General features: G+C 34.7%; 1 protein-coding gene across 2 annotated transcripts in view; it reads right to left on the reverse strand.

Moving 5' to 3' along the window:
* Nucleotides 1–14,461, reverse strand: part of USP34 (ubiquitin specific peptidase 34) — a 149,377-nt gene that overhangs the window by 78,085 nt on the left and 56,831 nt on the right. For both annotated transcript variants that reach the window (XM_039347569.1, XM_039347568.1), the window contains exons 16-21: nt 12,050–12,264; nt 9,111–9,226; nt 8,902–9,029; nt 8,586–8,675; nt 6,105–6,200; nt 4,537–4,619 (exon numbers count right to left, since the gene is read on the reverse strand). In XM_039347569.1, coding sequence (XP_039203503.1) covers nt 4,537–4,619; nt 6,105–6,200; nt 8,586–8,675; nt 8,902–9,029; nt 9,111–9,226; nt 12,050–12,264 — 728 coding nt within the window. The remainder of the gene's footprint in view (nt 1–4,536; nt 4,620–6,104; nt 6,201–8,585; nt 8,676–8,901; nt 9,030–9,110; nt 9,227–12,049; nt 12,265–14,461) is intronic.

Here is a 14,461-nt window from a genome sequence, read left to right on the forward strand (position 1 = left end):
TGCTAGGGAGCAACAAAAGAAGAGACCTATCACTTTTATGCCCCTATATTAACATGGTCCTGCAATAGTACCATTTTAACACTGTACTGTGAGCTTCTGACCCATTAGCTGATCCACGATATAGTAGCAAACAAGTATCAATCCCACTGTCATCAAAATGTTTCAAGAGTTACACTCCTCAAAGAGGTCACTCATCAGTGACAAACAGCCAGTCTGATCTAGTGGCTAAGGCACCAGGCTAGAAATTGGGAGTATGTGAATTCAAATCCTGCCTTAGCCATGAAAATCAGCTGGATGATCTTGAGCCACTCACTCAAGGTGGTTGTTGTGGGTAAAATAGAAGAAGGGATGAGTATTTGGTGTGCTTGCTGCCTTCAATTATTTGTAATAAAAGTATAAAAAAGGAGAGGAAGAGGGAGAGAAGAGAACCCAGTATTTAATAAGATTTCTACAGCTGCATGGCTGCTAACCTCTTAAATATTTTGCAAGCAGGATATTACCGCTAAGCAACAGATATTAAGCATCAATATTGTGAGTTAAAAAGCACAGGCATTGCACTGTCCTCTCGTTCAGAGAAATTACCATTTCATATCCCATAATGATAACCTCACAAACTTGGTCAACCCTTTCCAGCTAGACTGAATTAGCCACAAAGGGCAGCCATTAAGAAAATACATAGTTGGGCAAAACTTTGTATTCTAAACCAGGGCTTTTCAAGCTTTTCACCCATTGTACCACTTTTAGGATATGGCAATATCCGAGTAACACCAGTCGTCTAGCAAGGTGTCAAAAACTTGATGACCCCCCCTCCAAAAAAGGAAAAAAGTGATAAAGTACAGGTAGTCCTCAACTTACAACAGTTCACTTACTGACTGTTCAAAGTTACAATGGCACTGAAAAAAGTGCCTCCCCAAGCCATAGCCGAGCAAGACACCTGCCTGCCCACCCAGCGGCACTCTTCCTCCTGTTCGAAGTTTTCATTATTGTGAGCATTTCTGTTGGGGATTGGCAGTGGAGGTGGGGTGGGGGGTGTTTGGTTTTTATTCCCCCGTCTGCTGGGTGGTTGCAGCAGGTTTTGGTCATTTCACATGACGCTGGGACACTGTGACCATCATAAATATGAATCAGCTGCCAAGCATCTAAATAGACCCTGGAGATGCTGCAACATTCCAGCTGATCGGCGCTTCTTCTGGGCTCAGCAGAAGCACCAGGATCAGCGCCCAGCTCCAGCTGAAGCCTGGCGCTGATCCTGGTGCTTCCACTGAGCCCTGACAGTCCTGCAGCTCCAGCCATCTCTCACTCAGGCTTGTGTGGTGCTGCCACCGGTTCAGCTCATTCCCCTCCCCTGCTACTTTTCTACGATGGTCGCGTACCACCTGCCAGGTGTCAATGTACCACAGGTGGTACCCGTACCACTGGGTTCTAAACAGCCCTGTTCTAAACAAATGCTCAGATTTCAATCCTATAACACAGACAAAATGAGGGATGGAACATTTCATGTAGGGCTGCACCAATATGAATACAAAGGCTTTTCCCGACTAAAAAGTTATGCAAATATCACATAGTAGATGGCTATGGAAATGGCTGGTCTCTTGAAAATTAGATGTCAGCAAAGAAGATATGATGCCTTTGGAACCACAGAATAGGTGCAAGTAGTATGGGCGATCCTCAAGCCAACACTTACTCTCCAGTTATCTGGCTTGCCTTGCTGTCTACAGATCCTCTGGAAAATCAAATACCTATCTGAGGTCAATGAATAAGAGAAGGTAATTGATAGTGTCAGGAATGACTGTGTTTACGCCTTTTCCTACCTTTTCATTTTACAGCAAAACTCAGAATCTGATGCAAACATAGTCATCTCATCCAGAAAACCTGTACCACAGTACAAAATTCTCTGAGCTCCATAAGTCTGCAGAAATAATTGGTACCTAATTGGTAAATAACCTTCAAGATGCAGAAAGCCATTATTACAGCATCCCCAAAATATGCCTTCCAGGCTCTTTAAACCAGAGGCCCCCAACCTTTTGAGCACCAGGGACCGGTTCCGTGGAGAGAGGTTTTTCTGTGGACTGGAGGGGGTATGGTTTCATGTACTGCCTGCAGTCTGCAGATAGGGCTTTGCTTGTTTGCGTCACCAGTTTCTGGCATGCCACAGCCTGGTGCTATTCCAAGGACCAGGAGTTAGGGCCCCATGCTTTAAACACCTTCACTGAATGAAAGTCCCCTACTGAAAGCTCCTCAACAGCTTCTTAGTATTAGAAATTCTTTCCTACATTCTAACAAAATACCAATTTCTTTTTAATTTAAAGCTACTGTTTCTTTATACTATCTCTTGGAACAATTCTGAATAATTCTTTTATATGACAGGTGTTCACATAATTTTAAAACTTTTTATCATATTTCTTTGCAGTTGTCTCAGCTGTGGGCTAAACATATCTAACACCTCATCATAGGTTCTCTTTTCCCAGCATATTATCGTGATTGCTATTCTCTGGACATGCTTCAGTTTCTCACTGCCCTTCCTAAAACATAATGGCCAGAACTGGATACTATATTCTAGATGTGGAACAATGCAGAAAAGAAAGAACAATGATCTCTTGATCATTGTATAATACTTATTTTGATCTTCGTATTAATATTTCTTAATGCAAATTAGATGGAATTTGCTTTGTTTGCAGCTGCATCACATTTTTTTCCCAATGAAACCAGATTCTCTTTGCACACATTGCTGTCCAGTAAGATTCCCTTTACCCTATAACTTTGATTTCTTTCTTTCTTTCTTTCTTTCTCTCTCTCTCTCTCTCTCTCTCTCTCTCTCTCTCTCTCTCTCTCTCTCTCTCTCTCTCTCTCTCTCTCTCTCTCTCTATCTATCTATCTATCTATCTATCTATCATAATTGTGGGCTGGTTGCTGAATGCCCAACTGCAGCATGGAGCACTGGAACTTTGGAATCAGGTTGTAATTACATTTTGGGAGTGTCTGTTGTAATTCCAAATCATTGCTAAGCAGCCGGTTGTAACTCATGGATTACTAGTACTTAAAGCTCGTGGTTGCAATAAGAGTTGTGAATTCCCTGTTTTAATTATTTCTTTAAGAAATAAATCTTTTTTGGTCTTCCAGACTTGGAGAAATATTACCAGGCTACAGCATTAGTATGGGTAAGAGATTGGATATTACTAAAAAACAGGAGACTACTATGTCTGGAGGGCCATGACCTACAGATAGGATGGCATGCCATATTATGGGATCATAAATATAAAGTACATAAATATTTTCGAAGACACTATATTAGGCCAGCTCTTATTGATGTATGGACTAAAATTTGGCAACCAAATTATACCCAAGTACCTAGTTGGATCTCACCGTTAGAAATATATGTACACCCAAAATTTACCCAATTAGACAAGACCATAACATATAAAAATATCTTAGATGAAAGAGGGGAATTGAAATCCAGAAAAACCCTCCAGGATGAAGGGATAGAATTAGAATGGTGGGCATACCTGCAACTGCAGGCGAGATATCGGAAAGACAAAAAAGAGTTAGGCATTAAATTAGAACCAATAGAATTGGATAAAATAATATTGGGGTCAGAGGATAAAATGATTAAAAAATTATACTACTATTTGTTAGATCAGGCAATGTACAAGGAACAAGTAAAAGTGACTATGTTGAATTGGAGCAAGGACTTTGGTCTTAATTTTGATCTGCACATCTGGCAAGAACTATGGGCAAGAAACAAGAAGCTTACTTTGGCCACCTCTTACAAAGAGAACCTTTACAAAATGTTTTATAGATGGCATCTCCCACCCACAAGATTGGCTAAAATGTGTACCAATGTCTCCCCTAAATGTTGGAAATGTAATTTGACAAGTGGAACTTACTATCATATGTGGTGGGAATACACGCGAGCTCATGATTTTTGGAACAGGATTAAAGTATGGTTGGAAGAAATATTAGAGCAAGTGGTAGAACCAAAACCAGAACTCTTTCTATTAGGTTTAACTACGCAAAAGCATGACAAAGGCGTACTTTATTTAATGCTACACATTTTAACGGCTTCCAGACTGGTTTTTGCTCAAAATTGGAGGAATAAGGGAACTCCAACGGAAGAAGAGATCCTGCATAAAATTTTATCATGTGCTGAGATGGACAGGCTTACAATGATTGTGAAAGACAAGACAGAACACGAATACTTCGAAATCTGGGGCAAATTTTACCATTGGTATGAATTAAGGAGAACTGCTCGGACTTCAAGTTAATGGTAGAATTAAAAGATATATATAACTCTACATATAATTGTATATATAATTGTATTGTATAGAAGATGAAGCTTATATAGAGGTTAAGAACGATGTATTAAACTTTTGTACCATGATAGGAACTGATAGGAAAATTTATTCTGGAATGTCATGTTTGTCCATTGTTGTTTTAATTGTATTATGAATAAAAACATTTAAAAAAAGAAAGAAATAAATCTTTAAGAAAAAAGCAGAAAATTACATTTTTAAAAATTAAGATATAGTGAGAACTTACTGAAATGATCTGGTGATCCCAGAGTGGAAAAGACACATGTCAGAAACTGAAGGCGCACCTGAACCTCTGCGCTATGGCTGTATCTATCATTGAAATTATTAAAAAAATTAGTCAACTTTAAGACAGCTTAATCTTTTTTTAAATTAAATTAGACTAATACATCTCATTGTCTTTTCTGAGGGCTGCCTTAACCTCATTATCAGATGACAAATGATTATTACAAATGTTGAAAAAAATAAAATAATTCAAGCTTGATTCCTGTAGATTCCACAGACATCTATTCAGTGACAAAAAAGGTAGAGGAATTAAAAATTCTAAATCAAAAAAGAGAATTTTAATTTGTCAGTTGTAAAACTGATTTTCAAATCATCATTTGAATCAAATTTAAAACTAAACATGTCTGGACCAGCAATATTTTTCCAATTGGATGAAATACTTTAGTTTCCCCAGCTTTCATGTATTGCAGGGTACATGGTAATATATAGTGACAATGTACAAATGTGAACAAAACAGATAAACTATTATTCATTTGGGGGATATTTTGTAAAGTAAAATATAAAATAAAACATTTTTACTATACATAGGCCAGCATCAATATAAAATATTAATCTGTTTCATTCTTATTTTGTTAAATAAACAAAAATCATAATGTTGAGTATTGATTTTTGCTGCGGAATTTCTGCACTGAGGGTTCAGTGGGGTCAAAAAAACACTGGAGGTGAACATGGCCTTACAGTGTATACATCAAATATTATTATGTGCTTCCTTATTGGTGCAAACTTTGTTATATAAAACCGGAGAACATATGTGCTGGCTACATTAATCTGAAATAACCTTTTATCAATTTAGGATTGATATACTATTATTGTATCTCCCTATTTGCTGGGATAAGGTGAGAATGGTGAGATGAAAGTGGGGGCTACATGGGAAACTTTAACTACAGTACCAGGTGTTTTGGTTTTGATATTTTTATTGTAAGTAGATGTTTTATTTTTTGGTTGTGATGAACATATATATAGTATATATCTACTGAATTTGTATCTCATATTATAAAAGGCAACATGGAATCTACTGTGTATCTAATATCGAAATAACAAAACCTTTATTCTTTCATTCTAATTTCCAAACTATCTTTTACCTTTCTTCTATTCTAATATAAACATCACTGAACATAAACAATTTCAATCAACATCCAGCACTCAGCATAAAATGTGGTATAAACTAGTTATGATTTTATAGCAGAGGGAAATATTAATGGATGTTGGAGCTATACACTGTCTCAGTGTAATTTTATTTGGTCAATGCCCTTTTAAAATGTCAAATTCTATTTTGCATCAGAATTCTTTTTAATTCCTTTTTCCACTTACCAAAAGAGCTAGCGTTTCCCCCCCCAAAATGGGGAAGTGGATAGGCATCAATAAATCAGATACTGACATTTTCTACTAATCAAGTAATTACTGTGGTCAAGTCCAAATGGAATTTAGCAAGGCCAAGGAGAACAATGGTAGTTCAAAATATTAAATCACGAATGGACAAAAAAGGACAAGATCCTCCAGAATCATACTTACAATGTGTGTTTATATCGTCTTTCTCTGACTGCTTGAATGTAGTGTATCAAATTATCAAAGAAAAGCTTCATCATATTAAGTTCTTTTTCAGCCCACCTGTTTCAATGTAAGAATTCATATAATTTAATGGGAATTATACAAAAAAACCCATTGTATAAGTCACACACACACACACACACACACACACAAAACATTTAATAAGATTTCTTAGATGATTCATAATGTTTCTTAAAGGTTGCTCTGTATGATGTATTTGGCCTGGCAATTGTTCCATTCATTACTCATTACATCCATATGGCAGGTTTTTTTCTTATGGTAGCATGCAGGAGTCAATATTTTCTTTAGAATCTGGCATACAGTCCATGCAAGCACCAAAACATTTTCTTTTTGCTTAATTAATAAGTAGAACCTGAGACTAAGCTATATCCCACAAGAGAAAGGGAGGGTAGCAGTTAAGATGGCAAAAAAAAGTGATTTAAAAAGCAAAATGTCTGCTGGGTAAAAGAACAAGGGTAAAGGTTGGCAACCTTCTAGGATCTAGGGAACACTGACTGTCAATCATTATTAGTTGTATTAAAAGCACTAATGGATGGTGAGCTTAAGTTGGACTGAGCAGAGGTTTTGTTCAAGGAGGGGTTTGGGGGAAAGAACCCTGCAGCATTTATGAATGGGAGGTTCTGAAGATCAATTGAACAATTGAGGATCATATTGGCTTAGCATATTTAGCCCCTTTCTTATCTCTAAATTGGATATAGATAATTTCAAAGTAGAACAGTGCACTTTCTGGCGGTATACTGTACCTCCAGCATAATTCTCAACCTTAACAGAATGCACAAGCCCCTCCCCCGCAAGAGGGTATCCACATGGAAGGGAGAACAGCACACATATACATGTTAAGCTATTTATTAGATTTTTCTCCTGCCTTTATTACTTTGTAAGTAACTCAAGATGGCAAACTTATATGATACTCCTTCCTCCTATTTCCCCCACAAACATATATAATACTTCTTCCTCCTATTTTCCCCACAACAATCTTGTGAGGTGGGTTGGGCCAAGAGAGTATGACTGGCCCAAATTCACCCAGCAGGTTTTTATATTTAAGGTGAGACTAAAACTCACAGTCCCGTGGTTTCTAGGTCAGCATCTTAACCATTAAGCCAAACTGTTTCTTATACACTATAGAATGCATACATTTACATATGCATACATATATAGAGACTACTTATGCTCCATACTGGTTATGTGTTCATCAAGTTGTTGCTGACTTTGACCACATAAATAGATAGATGCTGCATACAATTCAGAAAAAAAAAAACCTTTCCAAGGCATTTAAAAATCACACTATGGCAGGTTATCAGTCAAATGAAACAGAGTTTGTAATGTAGTTGTAAATATAATTCTTATCAAGACATCATACTGAAAATATAATTAAAAGTAAAAGAATGTAAAGTAAATATTATTTGATCTCTTAATGTAAGAAAAAGATGCATCAAGAGATATTTGGCATCAAAACTGGTGAACTTACAAAAATCCATAACGTTCCTCATCACAGCTTATTCTTCTATTATCAACACTGGTTTTAACACTTTTATTATTCAAAAAGATCTTGTGGATGTAATTAAATAAATGTGGAATAAATGAATATTGTGCCACACAGAATTGCTAGAGATTCAAGCTGGCTTCAAACTTTCTATTATTATTTCCTTGAGACCTAATTATTTATATCACAATAATTATTTCAGGGTTTTATTAGGTCAGGGTTGACTCCTGGGAACTGCCTGGACTAGTCCTTGAAGATTTCTTGACACTCTATTTGTAATTAAATGAATCAGCAAATAGTTTGAAATTACTAAATGTTCAAAATAAAATGAAATGGATTTAAAAAATCTTAGAAATCCTGCTACTATACTTCATATTCTTATTACATGTTCCTTTGCCTCTTTAATTAACATTTTGTTAAACTTTTTCTGGAAAATAAATGTATGTGATTCAAAGGACAATATATTCAAAGTTTAATATCTTCTACTTAGGATTGAGATACCACAGCAAACCTCTGTACAAAGATAATTTCAGGTCTAATAACTCAGCTTTTTCTCATGCCATCTGATATGATCTTTTCAATGCATAAAAAAGACATCCCGTTGCAGAGGTCAAAATGGACTAAAGAAGATAACTAAATGACCTATGCATAATGTAACATCAAAGAGAAGCAACAGTTCAAGGAAAACAAAGCATTTAGATTATTTGAAACCCATATGTATGGCTAACTATGGATTTCTTCATTAGAGTAAAACAAAGGAAATGTGAACTGTTTTTAAAATGGCAAAATATTGGAAAGAACAGCTATAAGGAATGAAATATTAAAACAATATAAAATACAGTAAAATGTCAGAAGAGAATAAGACTTAAAAATGCTATGTTTGATTCCTAATAAGGAATCATATTCAACTTCTTTTGCTATGCCTAGGTGTTTGTACTTACATTGTAATCCAATGTGTATCATAACTGCTCCCAAATTGTTGAAAGGTACCGAATAACTTTGGAAGAAGACGAAGAGAAACTACAACTGATCTAAGGAGTGAAAGAAAATTAGATATAAATCAACACCTTGCATCATGATGATCTTTAATTTATAGCCTTTATATTAACATTATCATATAGTTATATTTAAAGAAAAAAGTATTAGTGAAGAACTAATACCTGCAGTTTAAGCCTAATTATTTATTTATATTTACTTATGTTTCATATCTGGAAATTGCCCATGCCCTCATAGAGTAACTCTGGGTGGTTTATTTACCTGTTATTTGCTAAATTTTCAAGACAGCCTTCGATGAACCTCATACGAATTTGTCTATCAGTAAACCAACATACTAGTGAACATAAAAGCTTCTCTGCTTCATTTATTAAACCTTCAGAAAGATGTATCTAGGTCAAGTAAGAGAAGAGTTATTGACAATTATTATTACTTTTTCTTTGGAAAATATTCTTGTGTGATATTTAACTTACTGCATCTTCATCCTGGACCAGATCCCACAAAAGGGTATTTCCCTTCTTACAAACATTATCCAAGTTAATATCTGTCACTGCGTTGCTGTTGTACTGGTGCTTATGAACTGCTGGCCCTGAGCAAAAGACAGGTGTTATTAAAAATATAGAATGTATATCCTGACATGAGTGGAGTCTGTCCATAAATACCTGTAAATAAATGTTAATATATAACCCTACAAACATATCAGGATGTTGGGGGGCCAAATACAGGCAAGTGCAGTTAACTTTATTAAAAATACTATAATAAATTGGGAATATTCACCTCTTTAAATTTATTATAAATCACTATGGTACAAACATTATATGAAATGTTCCTGTTTTTCTTTCTTGGCTAAGTTGTATAGTTTTTAAACAATCGATATTATGCACAACTCATTTTTAGAAAAAATAAACAAATGGACTCATGAATGATCCAAATTTTTCTTGTATGCAAAGAAACTCCATCCTATTATTTCATATGCAATTATTATCCACAAAGATCACTGGATGGGATACCACTGCAATCCAAACCAGAGGGCTTTTTTCTGTGCATGTGTAAGGCATATACTTGGCTAATCCTCTCCTACATACAGCTTTAATCATAACACAGGATGTATGATAAACCATCTTTTTTATTATTTTCAGTTTAATCAGAATCATACCTAATACCTCCCCAATTAGGAGGCTGCATGTATCAAAACAAGCATAATGAAAACACCCAGAAGTTCCAAACAAAGTAATAACTATGCAGCTGCAGTGTTGACACGACTCCAGCCTTTAGATAAGGTCCAAGAAGATGATTGAGTGACATGTTTTTCTTGTAATTTTACATATTTACACACATATTACATATGGATACATATTTTTAAATGTGTTATGCTATATTTACTTTACAGTAGAAGCTTGCTATTGGGATGCAGCCTCCTTAGGTTTTGGTGTTGGTATTGCAGTGATTCCTGAATTGTTCAAAGTTTAATTGTATATAGAACGTTGTAATTTTGAGTATGTAACTTATCCAATGAAAATTTAGCAATAGGCTGGAATATAGTCAAAGTACTACTACTGGAAGCCAAATACATTTCTTATACTTTTTGAAGAATTTGTATTTGGACTGATGTTATTATAGTATTTAAAAGGTAAATCTATAACACATTTATCTTCTTTAAAATTTTAACACAGGTTACTTTTACTTTTACATTCTTTTACATAAATAATAAAAGACATTGTGTAGAATGTAGTCTAAGAGTCCCATGAGGGAGGAGCTGCTTCCCAGAGGGCAAAGAGGCAAAGAAATTTGGGAAGTCTAATAGGAAGGGAGAGGGGTTAAGATGGCCCCTCCCTATCAGATCAGAGTATATCTATAGTTATGCAGGTAGTTGCTTTAGTCTGGCAAGATTCTGTCTGCAACTGAGCAGTAATAAAGAAACTACTGAGAAGTAACTCTATGTTTCGTTCTTGGTTCTTAACATAAGTAGTTTATAAAATTCTATATTAGATTAAAACACATGCACAAACCAAGTTTCTGCCTGAGAATGCCTCTCTAGAGACTATCCTCTACAACTGAAATAATAGAGCTGAAAAAGCACTTTTTTGTAATTCCAATAAAGGATATGCCTATTCTTGGGAAACATATTGGGTAGATCAGGTAAAGTTATATAGCTCTTTATAGATTTTAATATTGTTATACTTTACCTTTCTGTTTATGAATTGCGTTCAATTAAGTTTTAATGCAAGTAAAATTAAAAAATAAAATACAATTATAAATTCTATAAAATACAATTATATAATTTATTTATAGAAATAAATTCAATAATATCCACTCATTAATAAGCAAGCTTATTTTCTGAAGGCCTGATTGAATAAAACTTTTTTTATCTGCTATCAGAAGTACTGGTTTATAATAAATGTTTGGGTTCCCCAGACAAAAGTTTTAAAACCTGAGAGAATCAATAGCATTAAAACAAAAGTCCCTCTGATAGCAGACAGATCTTGTTTTGCCAGACATTCTAAGGTTCATAAGAGATAATATGGGCTGAGAGACTGTTCCCAAATTGTATAGAATGTTATAGATTATAACACATACTTTGAAATATATCTTCTAGCTGACTGTATATAATAGTCAATTAACCTTTTTTTAAAAAAAAAACCACTGAAGTTGTATCATTTATATAACCTGCTCAATTTAATAGCCCACAATATTCTGTACAAGTATCACATGTTTTAGTTTCATATTTAGTTTCATATCCCGGGGCTTATGGAGCGAAGGAACTGGATGAGGCTGTCGGCAAGCCCAGAGGAAGAGAGAGAGAGGCTTTTGGAGGAGTTGGTGATGGTGGCAGCGTGCTCCAGGGGCGAAAAGAAGCAAGGCCTCTTTAAAGGAAAAGGTGGAAGGGTCAGGTTCAGAAAAAGGAAAGGAGCCAAGGTTGTCGTGCAGGAATACAAGCTAATTTGAGGGCTAATCCACATGGGGCTCCGTTTCCATCTGTCCTGTTTGCCATTGTTTGCTCCCTAGAGATTAAAATGGTTGATCTGAAACTTGAGCTGGCCACGAACAAGGAGTGTATATTGGAGGTGGTGGCCCTTTGAGAGCTGTATGCAACGAAATTTCATTTTGATGTAAGCCGATTGGTGTACATTCAAAGTGACAATAAAGTTGTTGTTCTTTTACTAGCAGTATGAATTTTGAAATATTAGGTAATTTTTATAAAAAATATGCAGCAAATGTTTCATGTGACAATGTTCATTGTTTTTTTCCCTAGTTAAACTAATCAAGCCTGTAAAATCTGTAACATGAAGATCATGATTAGTAGGAAGGTTAGTAATTTTATGACACTATTTCCATCAATGCAGTATTTTATAGTTTTGTTTATATTTTCAGAGATCGATTGAGTATTATCCTTGACTTAATTATTTCTTACCTTGGCTGAGATGCTCATGATAAATGGAAGCAAGATTTGGAAGGTGCTGCTGAAGATGAGAAGTTAGTTCAGCATGTGAGTTAATCTGTACCAGCTCTTCTTCACATCCTGATTCTTCCCCATCAAAATCTGCCATATTTTTTTCCGATTTTGCACTGACTTGACTGCTGCTACAACTGACATCATCAGCACTTAACATATCATCAACCATGTGTCTATAACATAAAAGCAAGTATATGCTAACTACAGCTTTTTTTATATGCAAATTATAGAATAATATTAATTTTACATAAGTAAAGGAAGGAAATTCTTATTAGCCAGAAGAAAAAAAATCTTTTTCTTGATAACAGTAATATATGTGAATGCAACTACTGTAGCAATCCCTTCTATAGAGCTGTTCTTCCAGCCATTTTTGAAGTGGCTATCAGGTCATCAGTTCTGGTTTTTGGTTTTTCATATTACTATTTTAGAAACAGTAATATGAAACAGGTTCCCTGCAGCCTGATCAAGCATAGTCCTGCTTCCAATTCTCACCCTAAATCCACACACGAAAAGAGGACAGAGTTGTTTGGGAGAACATTACATTAAATTTAAATACTACACCACTTTTTATCATTTTTTTTTTGCTTGTTTGTTTTATGCTTGCTTATGTTGTTCTTTTAGTCATGGGAGATGATGTTATTTGTCATCATTTAATTATTTTGCAGATGTTTTAATTTCTGCTATATTACATATTACGTAAGCTTCTAAACCACGGGTGTCAAATTTGCCACATCCCATGATGTATCGTTACATATTGCAACTCTTTTTGCACTGCTGGCAAAGGGGCGGATGCAGCTTTGGTATGATGATACCGGCCCGCGGGCCAGCAGTTTGACATCCCTGTTTTAAACTCATTTGATTGTGGTGTGGCATAAATAAATGCAAGTTAGCCATTAATTAATACTATCATTTCATACTGTGATTAAGAAATATATAAGATCTTTCTAAGATCTTTTACTTTATGTATGTCCCCTCTACCAATTATAATAAATTATTTGACAAAATAGTCTATTGCTTTCTAATTCACAAGCTAGTTAAGTATGCTCTCAGCATACTCATCAAAGGTGCCTCAAACTTGAGGGTATAAAGTTGCTGCAAGATTAAGTTCTGGATTAAGTTGTTGTGCTCTTTAATATTTTTACTAGGGACTTGGAAGTACTAGTAGAGAGGAATCTTATCAAAATTTGTTAATGACAATGTTTAACAGATCTTAATTGATTGTAACAATGGGCTGAAAATAATGATTAGTTTTAACATTATAGATATTACAATTATGTAACTGGGTACAAAACAGGAACATCTTTGGCAATAGTACTTGTGAAAAAAATTGGACTAAAAGGTGATTAAGCAGAGCTTTAGACAGCCATTTCTGTGGAGTTTTAAATGAACTACCATATCCTACTTTCCTTTGTCATCCAAGGAAGAAATCTGGGGAATAAGAGTTTCTTTTGCATAAACATTACTCTTAAGTCAAAACACTGAAGATAACATGAAATTAATTGTCCCATTTTGTCCCAATCTTGAAGCAAAATTCTTGAATGCAAGGTGTACTGTTCTCAGAAATGGCTACTCAAAAGTTCAAAAACTTTTAAACTCAGGCTACTTTGAAGAACTCTAATTTGGATAGTCACTCTAAAAGCTAGATGGACAGTATATAAATTTAATAAAATAAAAAATAATGAAATAATTTCTCATTCATAGCTAAAAAGATAGGATTTGCTAAGACTACAGCATGAAAATCCAACTACTTTTTAGCTCTAAGAACTACAAATCACAGTAGAATTTGTTAAAACGTATACTACAAACAGTGCAAAAATTTATAAAAAGAAATAACTATTTTTGAGTAATATATTATTGCTTTTTGCAAACATAATAAATCATGCCTGGATGCAATAAAACAATACACTGTATCAACAGCACATATCTCCTTCCTCTACCCCAAAGCAGATGATGCTCAGATAAGATTTCCATCTAAAAGTGAAAAATAAGTTTGTTCATCTGTAATAACAAATGTAACTTTTAAAAAGATTCAACTGAAGAAATGTAATCACACTAATTGTTAAATATTCCTTAAGGAAAATATATATATACATAAGACAAGAAATATGTATGAAGTTTCAGAATTACTTAGCACAATTAAAAGTGAAAGGTGCTTGAGACTGCATAAATTACTTATTTCACATTTTAATATTGCCCCAAAGACTGCTTATGTTCACATGCGGACAGATATATCAGCAAAGTGAATTTCAGCATACTAAACAAATTCTGTTTTATTTCAAAGCTTTACTGATCCAGAATTTTGAATGAATGATCATTTCTTGAATTTTTATTCCCTTTAATCAGTAAAAGAATTATAAAAGCAATCAAAAG

The sequence above is a fragment of the Crotalus tigris genome, unplaced genomic scaffold (genome assembly GCF_016545835.1).
Source record: "Crotalus tigris isolate CLP2741 ecotype Arizona unplaced genomic scaffold, ASM1654583v1 scf7180000018085.976183, whole genome shotgun sequence".
In the NCBI taxonomy this organism is placed as follows: domain Eukaryota; kingdom Metazoa; phylum Chordata; class Lepidosauria; order Squamata; family Viperidae; genus Crotalus; species Crotalus tigris.